Source organism: Plectrocnemia conspersa, unplaced genomic scaffold (genome assembly GCF_051122295.1).
Source record: "Plectrocnemia conspersa isolate PC_06_02 unplaced genomic scaffold, ASM5112229v1 ptg000008l, whole genome shotgun sequence".
NCBI classification, from domain to species: Eukaryota; Metazoa; Arthropoda; class Insecta; order Trichoptera; family Polycentropodidae; genus Plectrocnemia; species Plectrocnemia conspersa.
In genome coordinates this window covers 13844051-13866129 of record NW_028277172.1, presented here as the reverse complement: position 1 = coordinate 13866129, position 22079 = coordinate 13844051, and the positions used below count along the sequence as shown (strand labels likewise).

Genomic DNA, 22079 nt, shown 5'->3' with positions numbered 1-22079 from the left:
TTGAGTCTGCTTCGACTGTCCAAACATTTATTTGTGGATTAGCTTCAAAAATGTTACTCAATTTTCTTTCATCGACAGCAGACGTAGGGCTTCATCATTCCTCCTTTCAGGGTTAATATCGCCAGTACAAAACTTCTTAAAGCAACGCCTAACAGTTCTATCACTAATAGTACCTTCGCCAAATTGATATTTATCGCGACCTGCACCATTGTGTTTCACCATATATTCGTAAAAAAGATAAGTAAATCTTTTGTCGACACCATAAAAAATAGAAACAAATTTAATAAAAAATAAAGAAAAAATCACTCTTCCTTAGAACGGTCTAAACACAATCAACAACTACTGAAATTATGAGAATAATTAAAGTCTGTAAATCACTTTTAGTTTATCACTTATAAACTATTACTACAGCTTACAATCAATAGATGCACGACCTAGCTCAATTTTATTTTAATTATTAATCACGATATTCATCCACGAGATGAGGTAAATCTACGAAAACCTAATCTATTATGATCGATCGGAATTATAATTATAATATAACTACTAGTTTCCATATCTCAGACATAATATATGTAAATTGAAAGACGCTACGGTCCTTATGGGATTTGAACCCAAGTATTACATTAAACAAATAACTTTTTATTAATGGCTAGTATCGACTTTTTATATATTTAAAATCAATAAGAATAAAGTATATTTAAAGTACATAATTTATTTCAAACAACAGCAACTAAATGAGTATTTTCTGCAGCAAGAATAATTAATATAAACTTTGTGATTATTTTCTGTATTGAATACATGTATTCATTATTCATGCTGTATTTTTTGTTTCTTTATTTACGAATATATTCGAATAGTTTATTGATCTTAAAATATTTAAAAATAATGAATACATATTTGGAAACTTTAATCTTAAAATGCTCGCATCTAGGCGATGCACATAGAATGTCTCTCCATAGCCTGTGTATGAATAGATATGAAACGCTCTAGTGGCGTTTTCAATTTAATACAGACAATAGATTAAATCGACGCATTGTTCTTTGCTATGAGTCGCGAACAAGAAAAAACTAATTAAAATATATTTTTATGATAAGTTATACTCAACAATGCAAATGAAATTGCGCGATTTTCATTCAATATAATTGTAGTTTATGCATTATAAATCAATCGATCATTTTAAACGATGGCAACACTATTTGAAAAAATAACAAATTGGCTTAAACTGTCAAAATATCAAAGTTAATTTATCGGTTTTCAACGGTGGTAGCACTGAACAAAAATTCACAACTTTTGAATGTTTTTTTATTCACTTTTAAGATAATCCACGAGTCGTTCCGGTGTTGTGAAAGACAGCGAAGGCGAGTTTGTACATATTTTGAGCGCATATACACATAATGTGGATACGAAAATAGTGTCCGCGAAAAATAAAAAATAAACTCACTGCTGACGGCTAGCAGCTTCCTGGTGGATCCGATGCGCTTCATCGGCGACTTTATGTCGAGGTCTTCGTCGGCGGCACTCATTGTGGACGCACTTCACTCAGACATCGCGAGACGGCGTTCACGAACAACTCGAATGCAACACCGGCGCAGACACACAACCTCACCCTGCGACGAATACGCGGCGACTGCGGAGCGGTTTATGAACGCTAACGTTCACTTTTCAAAATTTCATAACTGAACACTGTGAGCTGTCATTTGTCAAACAATGTGCTCTCCGTATATTTTCGAGGCGATCAGCGTCTATGATTAATTATGGTAATATTATCTCGAATTTATAATGTATTATTTTCTAATTGAAATTACAAATTACTTTATTAAAAAAATATGGTACTCTTCAATTTTATCGGCGTCACGTTAAAAAAACAAATCGTTATGAACATTTGTTTTGCTTTTGGCCTTAACGTATGCGAAAGTGGGCAACAATATTTTGCTACATAAATTTGTTTTAAAATTTAAAACTTACTTTTTTATCTCTGTGCGCGTGTTTATTTTTCAAACATTGGTTAAAAATCGCAATAAACCGTTTATCAGTGTCATCGTGTGTTATTCAGTGCTATCGACGACATAAAACTAACAGCAAAAAAACTAGGTTTTAAATTTTAAAACGTATTTACGTAGCAAAACGCTGTTAGCTACTTTCACAGACGTTAGGGCCAAAAGCACAAAGAATCAAAATAACTGTTCATAACAATCTGGTTTCTGAGCGTGGCGCTGATAATATTTTTTTAAATTTATTAATTTACGTAATTCCGCATGAGTAAGAAATAACTCATTCTGCCGTTACAATTTGATGTATTACAATTATAAATTTAGAAAAATATAATATGTACACGTAAAATATTAAATGAACAAATAAGAAAATTAATTAGCATGTTCACAAATATCAAAAATATCATCTCAAGCAAGCACAGGGGCGATTGATTTTAGGGGAAGGGGGCAAAAATAGTACATGAACCGGTTATTATGAAAGTGGAATAAGTCCGATACATATATTTCGTTTTGGGCTTTTGCGTAAACTTGTTTAAAAAACATAACTTTTGATTTTTACTATATAGATAATATGTAAAATTTACGATTACCATTTAAAATAATTCTAATTTTGATTACTTAAATGACTCATTCAGTATTTATTACAAAAAATTATAATACGTTATATTTATTTACCTAATTGTTAAACCCTTAATCCGCAATGCAGTGGCAACACTGGCGGGCGTGCATTGCGATCGTGGGTTAGAGGGTGGGAGATCCAACGGCGCCCGCCATTCCAGACAGACGTGTGACCGGAGCTCAAGCCGACTACTACAAGCGACTACTACTCTACACATACATATATAAATAGAAAACTCTGTGTGTAACAATTCAGAAGTGGGATCGGGCTGATCGTGCTACTCGCGTGTGCTGAGAACCGGCTGCAGAAGTCTAACGGCGCATTTTGAATCTCGCGTGCTTTGTTGCTAACGACGCCACAACAAACAAGATGGCCGCCAACAAAGAAAACGTAAACAACGCCGCCGACGGAAGTAGCGGCCTGGGAGGAAGAGAAGCTCCCGGAACTAGCGGAACTAGCGGCGATGCGAGGAGGGGCGATGTTATTGAAAGGGGCGACCATGCAGGGAGAGGCGTCCCCGGAACTAGCGGTGACCTTGGCGGTAGGGGTGGCCCCGGAGTACAAGTAAGTCCTAATAAATCGTTGAATAGGGCGGTTAGCAGGTTCGTCCGCGAAGACATCCTCGAGATGGACGTGGAGTCGGACATCGCGGCGGAAATTCGGGCGGGAAGCATGTCGGGAGATGAGGTCGACGCGTTGCAGATGCTCGAAGACCGGATAGTGCGCCGCCTCGAAGCAATCATTCGGCGGTCCGGAATCCCAGGTGCAGAGGGAAATGTCGAGCCGGCGGTGCCCGTTAGCGGTCCGGCGCAGGAAGTTATCCAGGCCTCCTCAATCGCGGGGCCCGGCATTGCAGGTTTCCGAGCGCCTATCGACATTGTGAAGCCGTTCGACCCGGACAACAAAAGCCTGCAGGTGGACCAGTGGATAGCGATGGTCGAGCAGATGGCCCTGGCGCATAATTGGACTGATTATGAAAAATCCTGCTTAATGCAGATGAAGTTGAAAGGGGCGGCCGAAGAATGGTACAGTCATCTTACGAAGTATAACCTCACTTGGGAAGAGTGGAAGACCAGCTTGCGGCGTACCTTCCCAAGGAGAGATGGCTTCGCGGCGACGTTGTTTCAAATGATAACGACGAAAAAGAAGGATGACGAGTCGATGACGACTTATTATAGGGAGAAGCTGGCGATGTGCAAGCGCTGCGACTTGACTGGCGCTAAAGCAGTGTCATGCATCATATTTGGACTGCCTGACGAGCTGCACGCTAACGCCTATGCCTGCGTCAGCGAGGACCCTGAAGATTTGTATAACAGGCTGCTGAGTGGTCTCGACGACTATAAGTCGCCGAAGTTCGTGGCCACTTATGCATCACGGTCGTCCAGTTCTTCCGGAGAGAGGAAACTCACTAAGGCGAAGACCATCAGGGCGAGGAGTTATCACTCCAAGCCGAAGCGAGCGAGGGCGGAGCCCGCAGCTGAGGAAGTCGAGGCGACGACTGAAAAGCGACTGGTCAGGTGCTACAATTGCCAGAAGTATGGCAATCACTTCAGCCGAGACTGCCCGAAACCTCGGATGCAACGGTGCATGCTGTGCGGCAAAGGCGGACACACCCATCGGCAATGTAGGGTAAGAAACGTTTTAACTAAACGGCGACGAGACCCTAAGGAGAGGCGCACCGTCGATGTTAAACTGGTGAGTACTGATTTAGACCTTATATACAGAAAGAAGGGATGCGTGAATGGGAATGAAATCAAAGTTTATATAGATACTGGATGTCAGCATAATTTGTTATCAGCAAATTGTGCCAATCGCTTGAAGCTGCAAATGGTACCACAGCTGACTCTCCTCAGAGGATTTGGTGGCGGAATTGGGAAAGCTGACAGCGTATCTACGTTTACTTTAACAATTGACGATATAGACTTGAGCATTGAGGCGTTGGTGACGCAATGCAATATTTCTAATGCGGATCTGATTATAGGTCAACCGGCGCTAGGGGAAGAAGGAGTATCACTGGTGGTACAGGGCGGCAAGGCGCTGCTGCTCAAGGAGGACGTCTCGAACATGCTGAAGAACATCTCGTTGGAGCCCGAGGACGTGAGACACAGGGTCCTCTTGTCAGAAGATGTGACGATACCGAACGGAGTGACCGAAATAGTAAACGTCATCATCGATGGGGCTCAGCCAGGCGAAGATTACGAGATGAGCGCGAAAGTGTTCGAAGACGGCAGATCCTCAGTAGCCATCCCCAGTGGTATTCTACAGGCGGCGGAGAGAATAGGAGTGAAAGTCACCAACCTGGGCAGTGGAGAACTTAACTGGAAAGCAGGAAAATTGGTGGCGAGGGCGACCAGGTGCAGAGCTATACAACTAAAGGAGCCTTTGTTAGCTAAGACCACAACAACTGTAAGTACCATCATATCACTTAATAATTCGGACTTGGATGTGGGAAATATCGAGAATGAGGACATGGTGAAACTAGTCGAACTTCTCAAGGATAAGCTGAGCTGTTTCTCTTCCAGCGAGAGTGATTTAGGTTTGACTCACTTAGGCGAAATGGAAATTAAACTCACTAACGAGACGCCGGTGTATTATCGACCATACCGTCTATCTTATGTGGAAAGACAGAGAGTTAGAGAAAAGGTTAAAGGATTATTAGATAGTGGAGTCATTAGGGAGTCCCAGTCAAACTACGCGAGTCCGATTGTATTGATTAACAAAAAGGATGGTGGTATTAGGTTATGTGTAGACTATAGGGCGTTAAATGCAGCAACAGTGAAGGACAGGTATCCATTGCCATTGATTTCGGATCATTTAGATAGATTAAGTGGAAAGATCTATTTCACAACATTGGACATGGCGCAGGGATATCATCAGGTTCCGATGCATCCCGATTCGGTCCACAAAACGGCATTTATCACTCCGGACGGGCAATATGAGTACTTGCGTGTTCCGTTTGGTTTGGCAAATTCGCCGGCGGTGTTTCAGAGGATTGTGAATAACATGCTTGGTGGAATGCAGCATGAGGAGATTCTGGCTTATATGGATGATCTGTTAATTCCTTCATCGACAGTAGCAGAAGGATTGATTTTGTTGGAGCGGGTGTTGACACTGGTAGAACGAGCAGGTTTTAAGCTGAACATAGCAAAATGTTCTTTCCTGAAAAATTCCATTTCTTATCTAGGACATGAGATAAGCGGCGAGGGAATAAGACCTGGCGAGAGGAAAACCAAAGCAGTTTCTGATTTTCCTACCCCGACCAATGTTCATACGGTGAGACAATTTATCGGTTTGGCGAGTTACTTTCGCAAATTTGTTAAGAACTTTGCGATTATAGCGAGGCCTCTTACTCAACTCACAGCCAAGGATGTCGACTGGCAATGGAGCGAAGTTCAACAGAATGCATTCGATGAGCTGAAACGCCAGTTAGCAGGCAGACCAATTTTGGCGTCATATTGCAGTACATCTGTAACTGAGTTACATACAGATGCAAGTAAATTGGGTCTTGGCGGTATTCTTCTACAGGCGCAGGCAACGGGCGAATTGAAAGTAATTTCATATTTCAGCCGAGCGACAACAAAAGCGGAGTCAATGTATCATAGCTATGAGTTAGAGACATTAGCTGTGGTCGAATCGGTGAAGAGATTTCGAGTATATCTGTTGGGAGTTCATTTTAAAGTTGTAACTGATTGCTCAGCAGTTAGGGCAACATTGCTGAAACGAGATTTAGTACCTCGTATAGCACGGTGGTGGCTCACCATACAGGAGTACGATATGGAGGTAGAATATCGTCCTGGCGAAAAGATGCAGCATGTGGATGCTTTAAGTCGAAACCCTGTAACAGTCAATTTGATTGACGGGACCGAGGCGGACTGGTTTATGTTAGTGCAGTTACAGGATGAGAAAGCTCAAAGGATTCTTAGAGCGTTAGAGAATCGACAAGCTGAGGCAGATATTAGGGCACATTTTGCAGTGAAAGAGGGGCGCTTATATCGCAAGACTGCGCTAGGAGATCGTCTATATGTTCCGGCGATGGCTAAATTTAATCTACTGCGTAAGCATCACGACGAGATCGGACACCCTGGGTTCGAAAGGTGTCTTTCACTGATTGGGAAAACTTATTGGTTCCCTAAGATGAGAAAATTCGTACATAAATATACGAAGGCGTGTTTAAACTGCGCGTATGCTAAGGGTGACTATGGACGCAGGGAAGGATTTCTACATCCTTATGAGAAACAAGCGGTTCCTTTTGATACGGTGCATATAGATCACTTAGGGCCTTTTGTTAAAAGCGTGAAACGGAATAGCTATTTATTAATGGTGGTAGATGGCTTTACTAAGTATACCATTGTGAAACCTACTCGCACGCTGAGCTCGATGGAAGCGATAGAAAACCTTAGATGGGTGTTTGGTGAATTTGGATATCCACGGCGTATAGTTTCGGATCAAGGTTTGGCATTCACTAGTAGGGCATTTACTGTTTTCTTACAGGACAAAGGGATTAAGCATGTCATGAATGCAGTAGCGACACCGAGAGCCAACGGTCAGGTGGAAAGACCGAATCGCACAATAATCGAGGCAATTACGGCAAGTGCGGTTGCTGAGGCGAGATGGGACGAGCAACTTCCTGAAATAGTATGGGGTATTAATCATACCACTAATTCTAGCACTAGGTTTTCACCGGCGGATTTGATGTTTTCTTATCAAAGCGGGCGGATGGCAGAGTTGTCCACAGGGGATCATACTGCCGAGGCGGGGCGAGATCGGTTGCAGGCGAGACGGAGGAAAGCAGCTGAAACACTACAGCGCATAGCAGCACGAATGAAGGCTAGGTTTGATAAACGACGAAAGGTAGCTACTAAACATAAGGTCGGAGATCTAGTCCTATGGCGCCAAGCTGCTACAGCGCCTGGTGAGAAAGGTATTAATCGGAAGGTGGCAAATAAATACGATGGTCCATACAAAATTTTCAAAGAGCTAGGTAATGATAGGTATCAGATTATTTCGCTTAAGGGTGTTAGGGGATATAAACGGTTTAAAGCGACCGTAGCGGTCGATGCCTTGCGGAGTTATCAAAGCGGAGCATTTCATGCAGGTGATTCGTCAGGTGGAGACTCGGATGACTCTGAAAACAACCGAGCCGGACGACAAGATTTGATTGATCTATTAGAAAGTTGAATAGGTTTATTTTAATAAGTTAAGATGTATCAAACGGGTTTTTGGGTGGGTGAGATTTGTTCAATCTTAGAATAGGTTTAGGGGGTGATGAATCTAATAGCTAAAGATTTATATCAGATAGGTGAATTTAATTTGTTGGATTTGGTTAATTTTAGAACAGGTTTAGGTGACAAGTCTGATAACTGGCGATTTGATTGGTCTGACGGTTAAAATGGTTTATGTTGTGACAAATCTGATAACTTAAGATCTATCAAGTTGGTGGATTTGATTTGTTTAATTTTATGATAGGTTTAGGGGGTGACGAATCTAATGCCTAAATATTTGATTGATCTGTAAGAGTTAAAAGGTTTTATGTTGTGACAGATCTGGTGGCTTAAGATCTATCAGGTAGGCGGCTGAGATTTGTTTTAATCTCATGGTGGGTTTAGGAGGTGACGAATCAGATAAATAAAGATTTATCAATTAGTTGGGTTAAAATTGTTGATCAATAGACAGATTTAGTTGGTGGGTAATCTGAAATTAGGATCTATCAATTAGGCGGGTGAGTTTTATCGATCTAGGGACAGATTTAGTTGGTGGGTAATCTAGGATCATTCGAACGAGTGAACTCTAAGATCATTCGAACGAGTGAAGTATTAAGTAACTTCACTGAAAAAAAAAAAAAAAAAAAAAAAAAAAAAAAAAAAAAAAAAACGACGGCTAGGCGAATTCTGTTAATGAGGACATTAATTGTTTCAGGATGGCCGATTGTTAAACCCTTAATCCGCAATGCAGTGGCAACACTGGCGGGCGTGCATTGCGATCGTGGGTTAGAGGGTGGGAGATCCAACGGCGCCCGCCATTCCAGACAGACGTGTGACCGGAGCTCAAGCCGACTACTACAAGCGACTACTACTCTACACATACATATATAAATAGAAAACTCTGTGTGTAACATAATTATTGTAAAATATAAATATTATGAAAGTTTTTCGATAATTTATACTTGTTTGAACAGGAGACCATTATTTGAGGTACAGATATATTTATGAGTGTACATTCTTTCGTTATTTGTGTCCATAATAGTGTGGATATCGCCGGTGTTGTATTGACATTTATTCCTTTTGGGCGAACTTCCTAAACGCAGTATAATTGCAGATGCAAGGGACAGAGAGCCTTTAACGGTGTTTGTACAAACGAATTGGACCGTTCTTCGCTCGGTTCATATTACTGTGTAAAAAGTACAGAAGTACATTTTAGGCAGAGCTTATTTACCGCCCCAAGCAAAAACTAAGTTCCCCCCTCCCCATTATATTATATGATACTTGCTTTAATAGCATGTTCTGTCAAATGTAACTATACACTTTCCTGGGAAGATAACGAAAAATAAAAAAAAAATTGTGGCCCTATGAACTATTTTGCTTTAAAAATAAAATATCTTAAAATTTTGCAATTCGTGACACATTGATCCTTGTTTTTGTGCAAAATTACAATGCGCCCTTTGTAGAAATTTGATTCAAGATCGTGAAATACGTCCCACACAGTACAACTAAATAAATTAGAATCTTTTTTTAAATTAAATGTGCGTTCTCCATAATATCTAATAATAAAAATTGCTGCATCAGATACTTTCAAACCCTAAGGCGAAATGTAAAAGCCAAACCCCAAAGGTTGACAGGAATTGAACAATTAGCTTTTTTTTATCGACTTTCGTCATTAGCTGGGCTTATTTACCAGAGGCAGCACTAAAGCCTGTTTACTACTGCATTAATTCTCTAACCACTGGTATATTATTTTTTTATTAGCTACTACAATTTTTAGCCATGATCATTGACATATATATAAAAAATAATCTATATTTAATTGCTTACAATTTTAATTTGCAATAAATATTTTAATTTGTCCATGCGAGGTTATTTTTTATTTTAGGAAAAAATACAACTAGCAATTATTTAAAATATTGTATTTACATTTAATCGAAGGATAAAAAACACAATACATTATGTATATAGTCTGATAGTGAAATCAGCACCAGCTGAGAACACCCAAGGCTGCAACGGATGGAACACCACATCTAATATTCCAAAATCATCATAAGGTTCATGAGTTTGTAATTGTTTCAATGGAACAATTAATGGATTTTGTAATAGATCACTAAAATAAAATTTATAAAATTAATACGACTAAAAAATAAAAATCACAAATGTATACGATTCTTACTTATAGACCATTCCGTGCGATACAATTAATTTACGATCGTCAGATCCTGACGCAAACAATGGATAACGTTTATGGAAAGCTACGCCTCTAACTGCAGCGCCGTGAAGTCGCAATGTTTGATAAGGTTTTGTAGATAGATCCAAGTCAAACCTATTAACGAAAATATTTATTTGATTGATACAATAATAATATTTGATTGATTTGAAATAATACTAACCACATCATTTTCTTATCATAAGTAGCGACTAATAAATTATCACCAGCCGGGTGGATAGCCATTGAGCTAATCCATTGGGCGGATGTGAGTAACTTTTTGAACAATTCTTGTTTTACTAAATCATATACTCTCACTATACGTTGTGTCTATAAAATTAAATCATTAATTTTTATTATATGAATAAAAGTTTATATTTAATATAAATAAAATATAATACTAACAGCAACAAATAGATACGGTCTTATTGGATGGAATAGTGCACACTGTACGAGTCCTTTAGATTTTGAAAACGGTAGTTGTGAACGTCTTCGAGAAATCTGGTGTACTACTACCGATCTATTTAGACCGTCTGGTAAAACGACACAAACATAATCTCCACGTCCATGCCAGTTAACCTAGAAATAAAAATATTATTTTTAAACTACTGGAGTAATTGCAGATTTAAAAAAAAACCTATATTTTTGAACAAATTAATTTTTTAATATAAACTATTTTATTGCTTGATATTTTTAGAGAACCTGGTAATGTTAGAGACAAGCATGTGAAAGGTGCAAATAAAATGAATGATAAATATTTACCTGTTTAACTTCTTTAAAATGAGTAATACTAATTCTTATGCCTAATTCCCAATCTTCTTTTGAAACTGTATCCCATTTAACGGCAGTATTTATACGATTATCGGCTAAAAATGAAAATCATTATCATGCAAATTTTCAAAACTTCTAGTTTTTATCCATTAAATAACTTACTAATAACGTCTGAATTATCTGGTCCTTCAGCCAATAACTCATCGGTCCTCTCGGCTATTTTATGATCTCCGATACTGCTTCCGGGTGAAATTAGCAATAACCTTTTACCGCAAGCCACTGCTATCAAAGATAGAGCAACACCTGGAGCCGATTGAATGCATTTGATCGGATTGTCTAATTTAATCGTTTTCAGGCAACGGCCGGTGCTGATTTCCCATACTAATCAATACAAATCGAATTAATATACATTAAATTAATAACATATGATACAAAAATATACCTTTAACAGTTCCGTCTTCACAACCAGAGAACAAGTATTGTCCGCTTGGATCGACGTCGATACATCTAACCATGTCAGTGTGGCCGCGATACACCAGACTCTCTTGCGTCGGGAATGGTTGAAGATCTTGGGGATTCGGTAGTTTCGGAACCAATTGATGTGGATCTATCGTTAACTAAACAAAATACTAATTAGTAATTGTTTTATTATACTACAACTAATTGATGATTGATACTTACTCTCATTTTAATGGCTCTCGGCGCCAGATAAAGATCAAGACATCTCAAGAAACGCTCTCTGGTGTAGCGAGTGAAAGCAGGTACTTCTCTCAAAGAACTGAATTTCTGAGGCAAAAATGAGTATTTTCTTCTCCACGGTGTGTTCTCCATTTTCTTCCATTGTTTCATCTATAATAAAATAGTAAGAATAAGTCATAAAAAAACAATAAGTTTAGTTTCATAAACAAAAGACATTTTAAGATTTATACCTCACGATCATCTAATAAATATTCCGGAGGAGGATTATAGCTCTCGGCGTGTCCAGGAAGAGCCCGCTTTGGCGCTGGAATATGATTCCTTATCCGCCTCATTTCTTCAGCTCGATCGTCACTACTCCACAGCATATAAAATTGTTTTTCCTATAACAAAAAATAACATTAAATACATATTACATCGTTAAATTTTAATTCTTTAATTAACAAGCAAACCTTTTTCTTTTGTCTTTCCAACCAATCTTCCTTCCTAGTCTTGATCCAACCAGCTTTGAGAGCATGAACCAACTTATTTATCTGTCTTTGTTCAAGAGCTGATGGCAAAAACGATCTTTTGTGCTCAGGGAAAGCTCTCACTGGAGTTTGCAACACTTGACTAGAGAACCACTCGACCCATTCCTATTTAAATGAATTAAACCCATTAATTACATCTATATTTATATTTCCAATATTAAGATATACTAACTGGATAATCATTGAACGAAGGATCTGGAGTCTTTCCTTGTCTCATTCTAGCGAGAATTTCCAAATCTCCTTTGCTCAAAACGACATCTTGACCAGTCATTGGATCGCGTACAGTTCTCCAGAAATCAGGATCTTCACATCGCCTGTTTATATAAATATCATACAATATTCATTTAAAAATTCTAATAAAAACATTTAATATAATAAATACTTTAAGAATTCTTCTATCTGATCCCGCTGTAGAGGTTTTAGAATCTGTTTTCCATCTAAATCGTATCCAATATGAGGGTATTCATTATACCATTCCATGGGTATTTTCCCGACAGTGTTTCTTCTATCTTCTTCGTCGGAAGTATCTCCACCTTCATATTCATCTATCAAAACATATACATATATTAAATTCACAAACAAACTTTCATAAATATAAATAACTTTTAGCAACCTTTTTTATTGACATCAGTAGAATTTACTTCATCAGAATTCGTCTTTGATACTTCTGTTGATTTTACTTTTTTATTTTTTTTTGCCTTCGCTTTCTTCGTATCATTAATTACACTATTATTCGAGCTTAAATTTTTACTTATTTCAACAGATTTAGTTTGACTTCGCGTTTTCTTCATTGCTAATTTGACATTTGGAGAATCAGATGGAAGATCATCTTGATCAGAGATATCAGCATCTTCATCGTCACTTTCATCAGCAAATGGTTTAGCTACTTCTTTTTTATTTGATTTTGCTACTTTGCTTTTATTATCAACAACTTTTTTCGGTGATGTTACAGCATCAGAAGATTCCTCTTCATCATCATCATCTCCATCATCGTCATCATCATCTTCACTATCCTACACAAATAAAAATTCAACAAATATTATAAGTTTATTATATTTTATTAATTGAAACAGTAAGCTACTTCAAGATCGCTAGATTCTGCTGCTGAATCAACTTCTTCATCGTCCGAAGCAAAGATTGGTTGCTAAAATAATAATAAAAATAAGTTCTTTATCTATATTTGACATATGTACATAATAATAAAGGTGTTCTTAAATATTACATCTAATTCTTCATCCGATTGCTCCACTTCACCTTCCGAGTCAGTACTATCCTCATTATCATCGTTTATTTTACCGAGTAAATCATCGACACCCTAAAAAATACGAATATGTATATTATCAATTATCAATGCAATTAAAGTGATTTTTAACAAATATATAGATCTCAAGTTATAAGCGAACGTTTATATTATGGTTTTAAATACAAGTAAACAATCTAAATTGTTGTTTAATTAGAAAACAATGCTAAAATCGCATGCTTCTTAGTAAACATAACCTAAAACTATATTTAAAGTATGCAACAAGAATGAAAAAAGACTATAATTCCTACCGATTCGTCGCTCTCTGTTTCAGTTTTGGTTTTTTCTTTAACAAGCGGTTCATTTTTAATAGTTTTTCTCTTTAACCCTTCTCGCAACGGAGGCATGTTCGAACGCACGTGCGAAACGTCAAGATGAAGTCTGTACTTTTGGTCGTAACACATGTTTGACGTTAGCCATTAATTTAAATAAATAAAATTTGTAAGTTATTATATTAATCGTTTATTTGACAAAAGAGTAGTAAAACATATTATTAAGCAAAATGTGTGGTTACATTATTTTTTATTTAAATTTAGACTTCATCGTTTCGATATTTTTTTTAATTTGAATTACTGTGAATTTTATGGTGACCAGACAACTGAACACAGAGACAATTGCACAAATTCTAAAATGCTATAAATAAAAAAAATCATAAAGCATGTATTTATTTGGATTATTTAGTTGTCATCTAACTTAGCTCATATTACCGATAATACAATCTATAAAAACATTATATTAATATAATTCAGCTGGTGCTGTTGTTGATTCTTCATTATTTCTTTGCTTCTTCCTTTTTCGTCGATCTGAAAATTCAGATCGAGTACTTAAATTGTCTGCTACTAATTTACATTCGTTGAATATTTTCTCCCATGTCTAATATTTTTAAAGGTTCAAAAAGCAACAGAGGTAACAATAATTTGCAAACAAATTTTAACACAAACGGAGCTGCGTTGGTTAATAATGTTTTTTGCTAAGGTACTTCTTAAAAAGTTGGTGCTTTAGAAGGCAATGTTTCACTCTTTTTATTTATTGTATGTAAAAAAAGGACTAAAGGAAATTATACCTGAAATACATCAGTACATACATCTCAAACAACTAGCTTAGTTGAGATTCATTATTTGATGTCGGTTTTTATTTTTCTAGGGTCTCGGCAAACCTGCCCAAGTGCCCACATCCCAATTCAGTTCGGCCTATCGCCGCTAATGTCACTGCTATCGCTATTAAACGTCAAATGTCAGTTCAAACCTTTGTCCGTTGGTGTTGTGGTGGTCGACTGGAAGTATTTATGCAATCGTGTGTTGCGTTAAATTTACATTATCTATCAGCAGTTATGGATCAACTTCCTCCGTCCTTTTAATATGTGAATATTGAAAATGGAACTTTTCGTACACGAAGCTTTTCAACAAACCGTTATCATTGTACATCCTACAGTATATAAATTGTAACCAAACCTCCCAAGTTGTATGTTTGCATTATCATTTTAAGATTTAGTTTTGAATTTTTGTAATATTTATTTTATTTGTAATTTTTAATGTTATGTTTATATATTAAAAACATTTTGTATAGTCTTTATGGTTCTTTTTTTATGTATGTGTTTCAATTCTGGAATAAATGTTTTAAATTTATAATTCTTGTATTCTGTTTATTTTATTAAATATAAAAAAATTAATAAATTGCTCGCTTATATCCTGCATGCTAACGTCCAAACCAAACCACCGGTGTTGCGTATTGTATTGTGATGTGGGTGCTTAAGGTAACGAATTTGAGGGTACTTATATATATGTAATCGATACACAACAATTTTACATGATTTTTTCTTCCTGGAATTGCAAGAACTCGAAGCTTACAACAACAGGACACAGTTAATTAAATGTTTGTAGGAAAACTCATATTTAAAGAGTTTATAACAACAGACTAGCTACTATAGTCCAATTGAAAAAGAATGTTCAAGAACTGATGGCCGCTATTCCACTCACAATGTGCCAGCGAGTTTTCACAAATTTAATGTTTAATTTCACAGATTTAAACAATGTTTGCAACGCGATGGTGCACACTTGGATAATGTTATATTTAGGATATGATTTTCCTGAATGCTTACTTGAATATGAATTAACAAAATCGATAAGATTTATAGATTTTTTAAAATAATTCTGCAGTGAAAAAGAGAATTTATTGAATTGTGAAATCGGTCGTTTTGGGTGACCTCTCAGCAGCAGCTTCATAGTGACTCCACACTCTTAAGGGAAACTGAGAATATATTCCAATTGCACCTTATACATATATATGTTGAAAAAAGTATATCAATACTTCATACAGATTTAAAAATATACTTCTTACGTCACCACTAGGCACAAAGGGCAGTACAGTAAGGGATTCTAATTTCAATCTAATATCAGTATTCGATTAAATTATGAAAGTATTAAATCAAACTGTGATGTTTGGTTCAACATTAAAATGATATTTTTATATGTATTTTATTATTAACGTAATGGTAGTAAGAGAAATAAATCATTGCATCTTCTTTTCAGTTTCACGTAAAATTTCTCGTTGAAAAAAATCAATCCCCCTAAAAACTAAAACTAATTATATGAATTTAATTATTTTATGTTTTTATGTTATTAAAAATGAATATTTCAAAATAATCAATATAATTATTTACTTCTAAATCTTATATTTGTCAACAATATATAATATAGCTACGTTGTTGAGTATTGAATTTGTGGACTGGTTAAAAAGTTGAAGATCTGGGTCTAACGTTTTTATTGTATGTGTTCGACGCACCGACTGCCTTTCCGTCCTTTCGCAAAGCTATGCTTACGAAAAATCTGGCATCAACTTTCATATTTTTGAGATGACAACTTTTTAGATTCATGAGCTTCAAATGTGAAACTTATGTAAACAATAAGATCTAATTTTACACAAGATTTACTTTTTTTTATAAATGGTCATTCTTTTTAAAGGATTGGAGGGAATTAAATAGCGAGGACAGACATTTTTGTGATTTTAGCCGTGTACAGAGCCATTAAATTAACGTTTTTGTATTTAAATAAAATATAAAACTGTGCTAGACGGCACTGTGATTTTATACGCATAAATTAAAATATATTTTTTTGATATGTATGTTTTTACCATTTGTGTTTTTTATGAGTATGTTATAATCATTTTACTGTTCAGCGAATTGGCTATAATGTTGACTGAGTTGTAACTATTATTTTTTATTATATGATAAATAAAAAAGGTAAGTATTCTATAAACATGTATTTTTGCATCGTTTTAGTAAAATATGTACAACAAATCATATTATACAAATATTAAACAAATACGGTATAATAAGTGCAACTTTGACTTGAGAATATAAAATTATTCTTCCTTATTCCTGATCTTTTTTGAGATCTTTCCAATGTTGTAAAGATTGGTATTGGACACCTTCAACGTCGAAGGCTTGATATGATAGTAAGTATTTTCTATAATTTCCTTGCTACAACAGCGATCACCAGTAATACTAACTGACGGAGTGATATCGTTAGGGTTCTTCGAGCTGGGTCCCCAAGACTCTAGAATTTGTCCTTTAGAGTTACCCCTGCAACCATCACCGATCGTGAAGATTCCAGTCTTGGAGATCTTGACATGGGTTGGATTACCATTCTTGCACTCGACCGTCATATCTTCAGGCTTTGACTTGACGAACACCCAAGCGTTCCTGCTCTTCATCTTGTACCACACATCCATGTTGTTCCTCACCACTCTGGTGTTGCAGCTGGACGGGATGGTGTTCTTTTCTGACATGAGTTCCGTTTCGCAGATGGGTCTTTCAATCATGGAATAAACTGGTTCTGGTTTGCACATCATCATCTTGTGGTTCAAATGGGAGCAGTATCTTAGAACATCCATAACGGCGTACTTTTTCTTGTTCTCTGAAACGGCTATATTATCAGAGCCAGGTTGGATAAAGACGAAAGTTCCTTCGGAAGATTGGACCGGCAGAGGCAATAAATTGTAAAGGTTGTATACCGTATCTTCTACCAACGGTACTGAGATTACAAATACCAATTTATTTTTGAGTCTGAAGATATCCAAGCTGATCAAATGCAATATGTTGTGAACATTTTCTGGAGTCAACGGATAAGGGTACATGCTCGGTTTAGATACGTGCGGGTTAGATTTCAACAATTCAGCCAATAAAGTTTCTGGTTTGATGATTTCAGGATGCAAGACTTTGTTTTGTCCGTAATACAAAGCTTCAACTAAATAGGAGTATTCCTTTTCCATGTCCAAAGATAAAAGACTAAGGGATTGAATGTGATAGTTGATGTCCCTATCGACATCCTTATCTGTCTTAATCTTTTCTTGTTGATTTTTAATATCATTGTACAATTGAACGTTCTTTTCGTAATACTCTTGAGTCTTCTGCATCTTGGAATCAGTGTTATAATACGAAATAGCCGCTTTGAGGAAAGTGACGCGATCTTTGGGTACGATTTCGTCATGGTCGTGTTTCTTGACTTGTTCGACCATCTGGATGGCCATGTCGTTCCTTGGCATTCCAGAGATTTGATGCGCTACGTTGTCGGCGCTGCTAGCGGTCATTTTATCATATGTATCAGCCTTGCTCAAGACTGATCCGTACAAGAAGTTCATGCGTTCGAAGCTAGGACAATCCTTAACAGCGCAGAGAGCCTTGAGGATATTGTACGAGTCGCGCATTAGGTTGACTTTGCGGGCTAGTTCGCTGGTGTCGGCGTGAACGACCAGTTTCCAATCGCCATTTGCAAATACCACTTTAGTTAGGTAGTCGTAGAGGAGGCCGGATGAAGAATCGAGATTCTCAACCTGGTAAGTAGGTTGGTCTGCCAACCCTAAACCCAGCAAACAGCAACTGTAACAAAAACAATAACAGTATATATTAGATTGTTTCTAAAAGTAGCCGATTTTAATTCAGTCGAAAACAAAATTTCCGAATTTATTATATTATTGATAATAATTATTGATAACAAAAAATCGCAAAAGATTATAGATGAATGAATGGGGCTAGCTATATATAGCATATGTCTTATATTATAAGACTTAATATTACTGAAATCTGCAAAAGATGAAAAGCTCAAATTATTGCATTAATTTTTTTTAAAATAGTTTCATTTTAATAAAAGAGTAGTTTTAATTACAGTTTTAACAACTATTATGTTTATTAAATATATTAACAATTAATATTATAATTTTAAATAAAATCTAATAAATAAATAAATCAAAATCTAACATCAGTCTATTGTAAGATTTAGACTTTTGATTTCCAATCATATCTTTTTATTATTTCATATCTCGATTATTTGAAGTAAGTAATATTTAAACAAACTGTTTTTTAATTGTTGTTTTTTCCGGTTATGTAATCTACATGTTTTATAAAAAGTAATGTTAATGCATATATGTATGTATATTTATACTATTAGTTTTAAGACTTGTGATTTTGGTGTTCCAGATTTTTCTCTTGTAATCAAAAGTGTTCCATGAAGGTTAAGGATCACAGTAAGAAATTTCTAATGAAAAAATCATTTAAAATGAACTTTCAAATTTTTTTTAAGAATTTCTTGTTAATGAAGAATTGTTAAGAGAAACAAGCAAAATCACAAAAAATGAAATTCTTATATTTTTCTACTAAATAAATTCATGAAAATTTAAATCGTTTGGAGGTAATTTTTTTATTTACTTAAAAACTATGCAAATTTCATCTATTTTACAAACAGCGATTTTCGAGTGGTAGTCATAGGGTTTAAAAAGAAACATGTTCGATATATTAATTAAATATATTGCCATATAAAAGTATCATATATACTTCTAATAAAGCCCTAAAAAAACTTATTATTTTTAAGCATTGGGATAATCTATATCACGATGACCAGATTTGAAATATATTAATATTAAATGCTTATTAAATGTTAAGTACAGCAATATAGATACATAATTTTATTTATATAATTGGTATGTAAACAATTTCATTAAGAAGATTAAGAATCAGTAAGAAAGTATTTTTAATAATTAATTGTTTTATCTTACTTAACGACACAACGTTAATTAAAAAAAAAACAGTATTTTTTTATAGTGTTTTTGCAAAATATAATACAATTATTGTAATCAATTATTGCTTCGAGTTTCTCTATATTTTTAGAAAGCAGATATTTTGCTGATAAACTATTGGCATGGAATTTTTCTCTCTTATTTATATGAAAAAATAGTTTTATTTATTATTTATAAGTAAATGATAACCAACATAGTAACTTTTTTTATTCAATTTCCAATATATTAACATCAAAATATTAATTTTTGAGAACATATTTATATTTATGTGCATACAATATTAACTTCTTCTCGGTCACAGTACTTTTTTTAGAAATTACTTAAAAACTTTTTGCACGGACCCACCCTTTTTATGTAGTGGTATAAAAATATGCAGCCGTTTTAAAACATTTAAAAATATTCGTACAAATTTAATTTTCAACAAAAAAGGCTATGGTCATTTTCTCGAGAAATTTGCTGATTTTTGAGATGAGAATTCACAAAATACAAATATCCGAGTTAACTTGGGCATGACCGAGAAGGGGTAAAGTACAACATTATTTATTTGTATAGATTAACTTTCAAGACTATTATGACCTAACAGGTTACACCCCGATGGTCAAAAATATATATGGTATATAAGAATCTAAAATCACAATAATAAAATATCATAATTAAATGATACGAACCGGATCAGCTCTTCGTAGCTGATATTAAATAGATCAATGTTTAATACCAGAGCTAGACCTGGTTCTAACGGGGATTAGAAGAGAACGCGATCGTGGCGCGAAAACTTTTCGATACTCAAAACTGGAATTCTTCGAGAATAGTTGAATTGTCAATAGAATGCTTAGCAACTTGCAATTTCCCGTGATCAGCGAATCGTATTCTAACGCGTAACGCTCTTAAAAGAAAGGCGCTAGCTGGGATACAAAGACGGGTAATAACCAAATATCCTCATATAAAGATATCTCAACCTTTTTGAAATTTTTAGATTTAGAAGTATTTGACTACTCGGGGATTCTAATTATAGAACCAGATTAAAAAATGTTGCAAATTAGTGTCGAAGAGGACCCGAATAACTGACGGATTGTTAAAGTAAAACGAGTTTCTCATAACAAAGCCGAGCATCTTGGATTTTTTTCGTAGACGTCGTTTACGTGTAGAGAGAAAGAGAAGCCCCACAAAAAATAGAATTGTATATTATTTTGATAAAAAATAATAAAAATGAGACTACTTACAAAGCTAGCTGCACCAAAAACTTCATGGTTGGTTGAATAGTGGCTTGCTTACTGTTGAACAAAAATAAACATTTAATAGATAAAATACATATGCGTACGTGATTTATACGAAAGCGATCAGTATAAATAATTATTATATGAAGTTCAATGACAAGATGATGGCCGCTATATTTTTAAATTTTATTAATCAGAAACTACTTCTTTATTTATTTGCACTTTTTTTCTATCACAAAAAATGAGGCATATCAGAAAAAAAAAATTAAAAATCTATTTTTTTGTGAATTAAATCAATATATTAGTTATGTAGAATGTAAATATAAATAATATTGATATATTTATACAAATAAAAATATAATCCAAAAATGTAATATTTTTTTGAATTCTGTTTGTAAAGACTGAACATTTTAGTTAGAATTATTCTACCAGAATTTTCTCACTAAGTTTTACTTGAAAAAATGTTTTTAATTGAAAATGTAAATGTAAAATAATCAAAAAATGATATTTAAATAGGTTTGATTGCGAATTAATGATACAGTGAACAATAATCATGGAAAATAATAATTTACCTCGACTGAAAGAGACCAATCAACCACGATGCCACTCGTTAAATGAATCCTTTTCAAACTTCTTACTGTATTTATACTGTTTCATTGCTAATAGATAAACGTGTCGACGATCGTAAAAAAATTGTTGGAGGGAATTTCCCCGAGAGTTGTTGATATTATAACGGTGTAATGTTTTTTATGGTATGGTTATAATTAATTCAATACTCATCTTGTTATTTGATCTGGATCTAGATTCTATTATACATCTACATATGTATATCTAAGCATATGACTGCTATAGCGGTCATATGCTTACCGGTATATCATTGTTTTTTAATAATTTAAAAAAATAAATTACACTGAACTTCAAATCGAAACTTTTTTTGCTACAAAAAATAGATTACAAGATTAATGAATTTATACAATTACACATATTTTTAAACTTATTATTATTACATAATTGTTATTGCATATATAAGTTAGATTTTAAATTCGAGATTTTAATCTATATAATAAAAGAAGTAAAGTTTTTTTGTTTACATGTGTAGATATTTAATTTAATTTAACAATACCGTGCTTTGCTCTCGAAACTGCGATTTTTTATGAGTGTAATTCTCAATTCACTATTTAACTAAACTATTTTGTTTTGTTGTTTTCTTCTTATCGTTTTAAGAAATCATAAATATGTATCATATAAGATCCATGATAAGATGAGAAACAGATAATAATAAATGTTGGGCATTATGTTTCGTACATTTTTTGCATAGAATTGTTAGAATATTATTATTAGTAAATAATATTTCACTAGGATTACACCAAAAAATTTATCCGAGTACAACAAAAATATTGCGCCATCAATTCACAAGTATGAAGTTGTCAAGTTCATCAGTTGGGCCACCCTGTAATTCATCAATGCAAATCGCAA

General features: G+C 35.0%; 3 protein-coding genes across 5 annotated transcripts in view; all 3 read right to left on the bottom strand.

The window, feature by feature from the left end:
* The window catches only part of LOC148233063 (SLIT-ROBO Rho GTPase-activating protein 1-like), a 76187-nt gene extending 74540 nt beyond the window's left edge, over positions 1-1647 (bottom strand). For all 3 annotated transcript variants that reach the window (XM_088190206.1, XM_088190209.1, XM_088190213.1), the window contains exon 1: positions 1445-1647. In XM_088190206.1, the coding sequence (XP_088046332.1) occupies positions 1445-1526 (82 nt within the window). In that variant the 5' untranslated portion in view covers positions 1527-1647. The remainder of the gene's footprint in view (positions 1-1444) is intronic.
* Positions 1648-9717: 8070 nt separating this feature from the next.
* Positions 9718-13711, bottom strand: LOC148233062 (ribosome biogenesis protein BOP1 homolog). Its single transcript, XM_088190205.1, has 16 exons — positions 13572-13711; positions 13243-13335; positions 13102-13164; positions 12634-13033; positions 12403-12565; positions 12193-12334; positions 11943-12125; positions 11724-11873; positions 11476-11643; positions 11237-11411; positions 10957-11175; positions 10786-10889; positions 10429-10602; positions 10208-10353; positions 9991-10140; positions 9718-9924 (listed from the first exon to the last, which is right to left on the bottom strand). The coding sequence occupies exons 1-16, from the start codon at positions 13665-13667 to the stop codon at positions 9771-9773; spliced, it is 2580 nt and encodes an 859-aa protein (XP_088046331.1). The 5' UTR covers positions 13668-13711; the 3' UTR covers positions 9718-9770.
* A 2852-nt stretch (positions 13712-16563) lies between these two features.
* On the bottom strand, positions 16564-21225 carry LOC148233061 (uncharacterized). The gene is made up of 3 exons (XM_088190204.1): positions 21176-21225; positions 20610-20660; positions 16564-18196 (listed from the first exon to the last, which is right to left on the bottom strand). The coding sequence occupies exons 2-3, from the start codon at positions 20633-20635 to the stop codon at positions 16681-16683; spliced, it is 1542 nt and encodes a 513-aa protein (XP_088046330.1). The 5' UTR covers positions 20636-20660; positions 21176-21225; the 3' UTR covers positions 16564-16680.
* Positions 21226-22079: the final 854 nt, after the last annotated feature.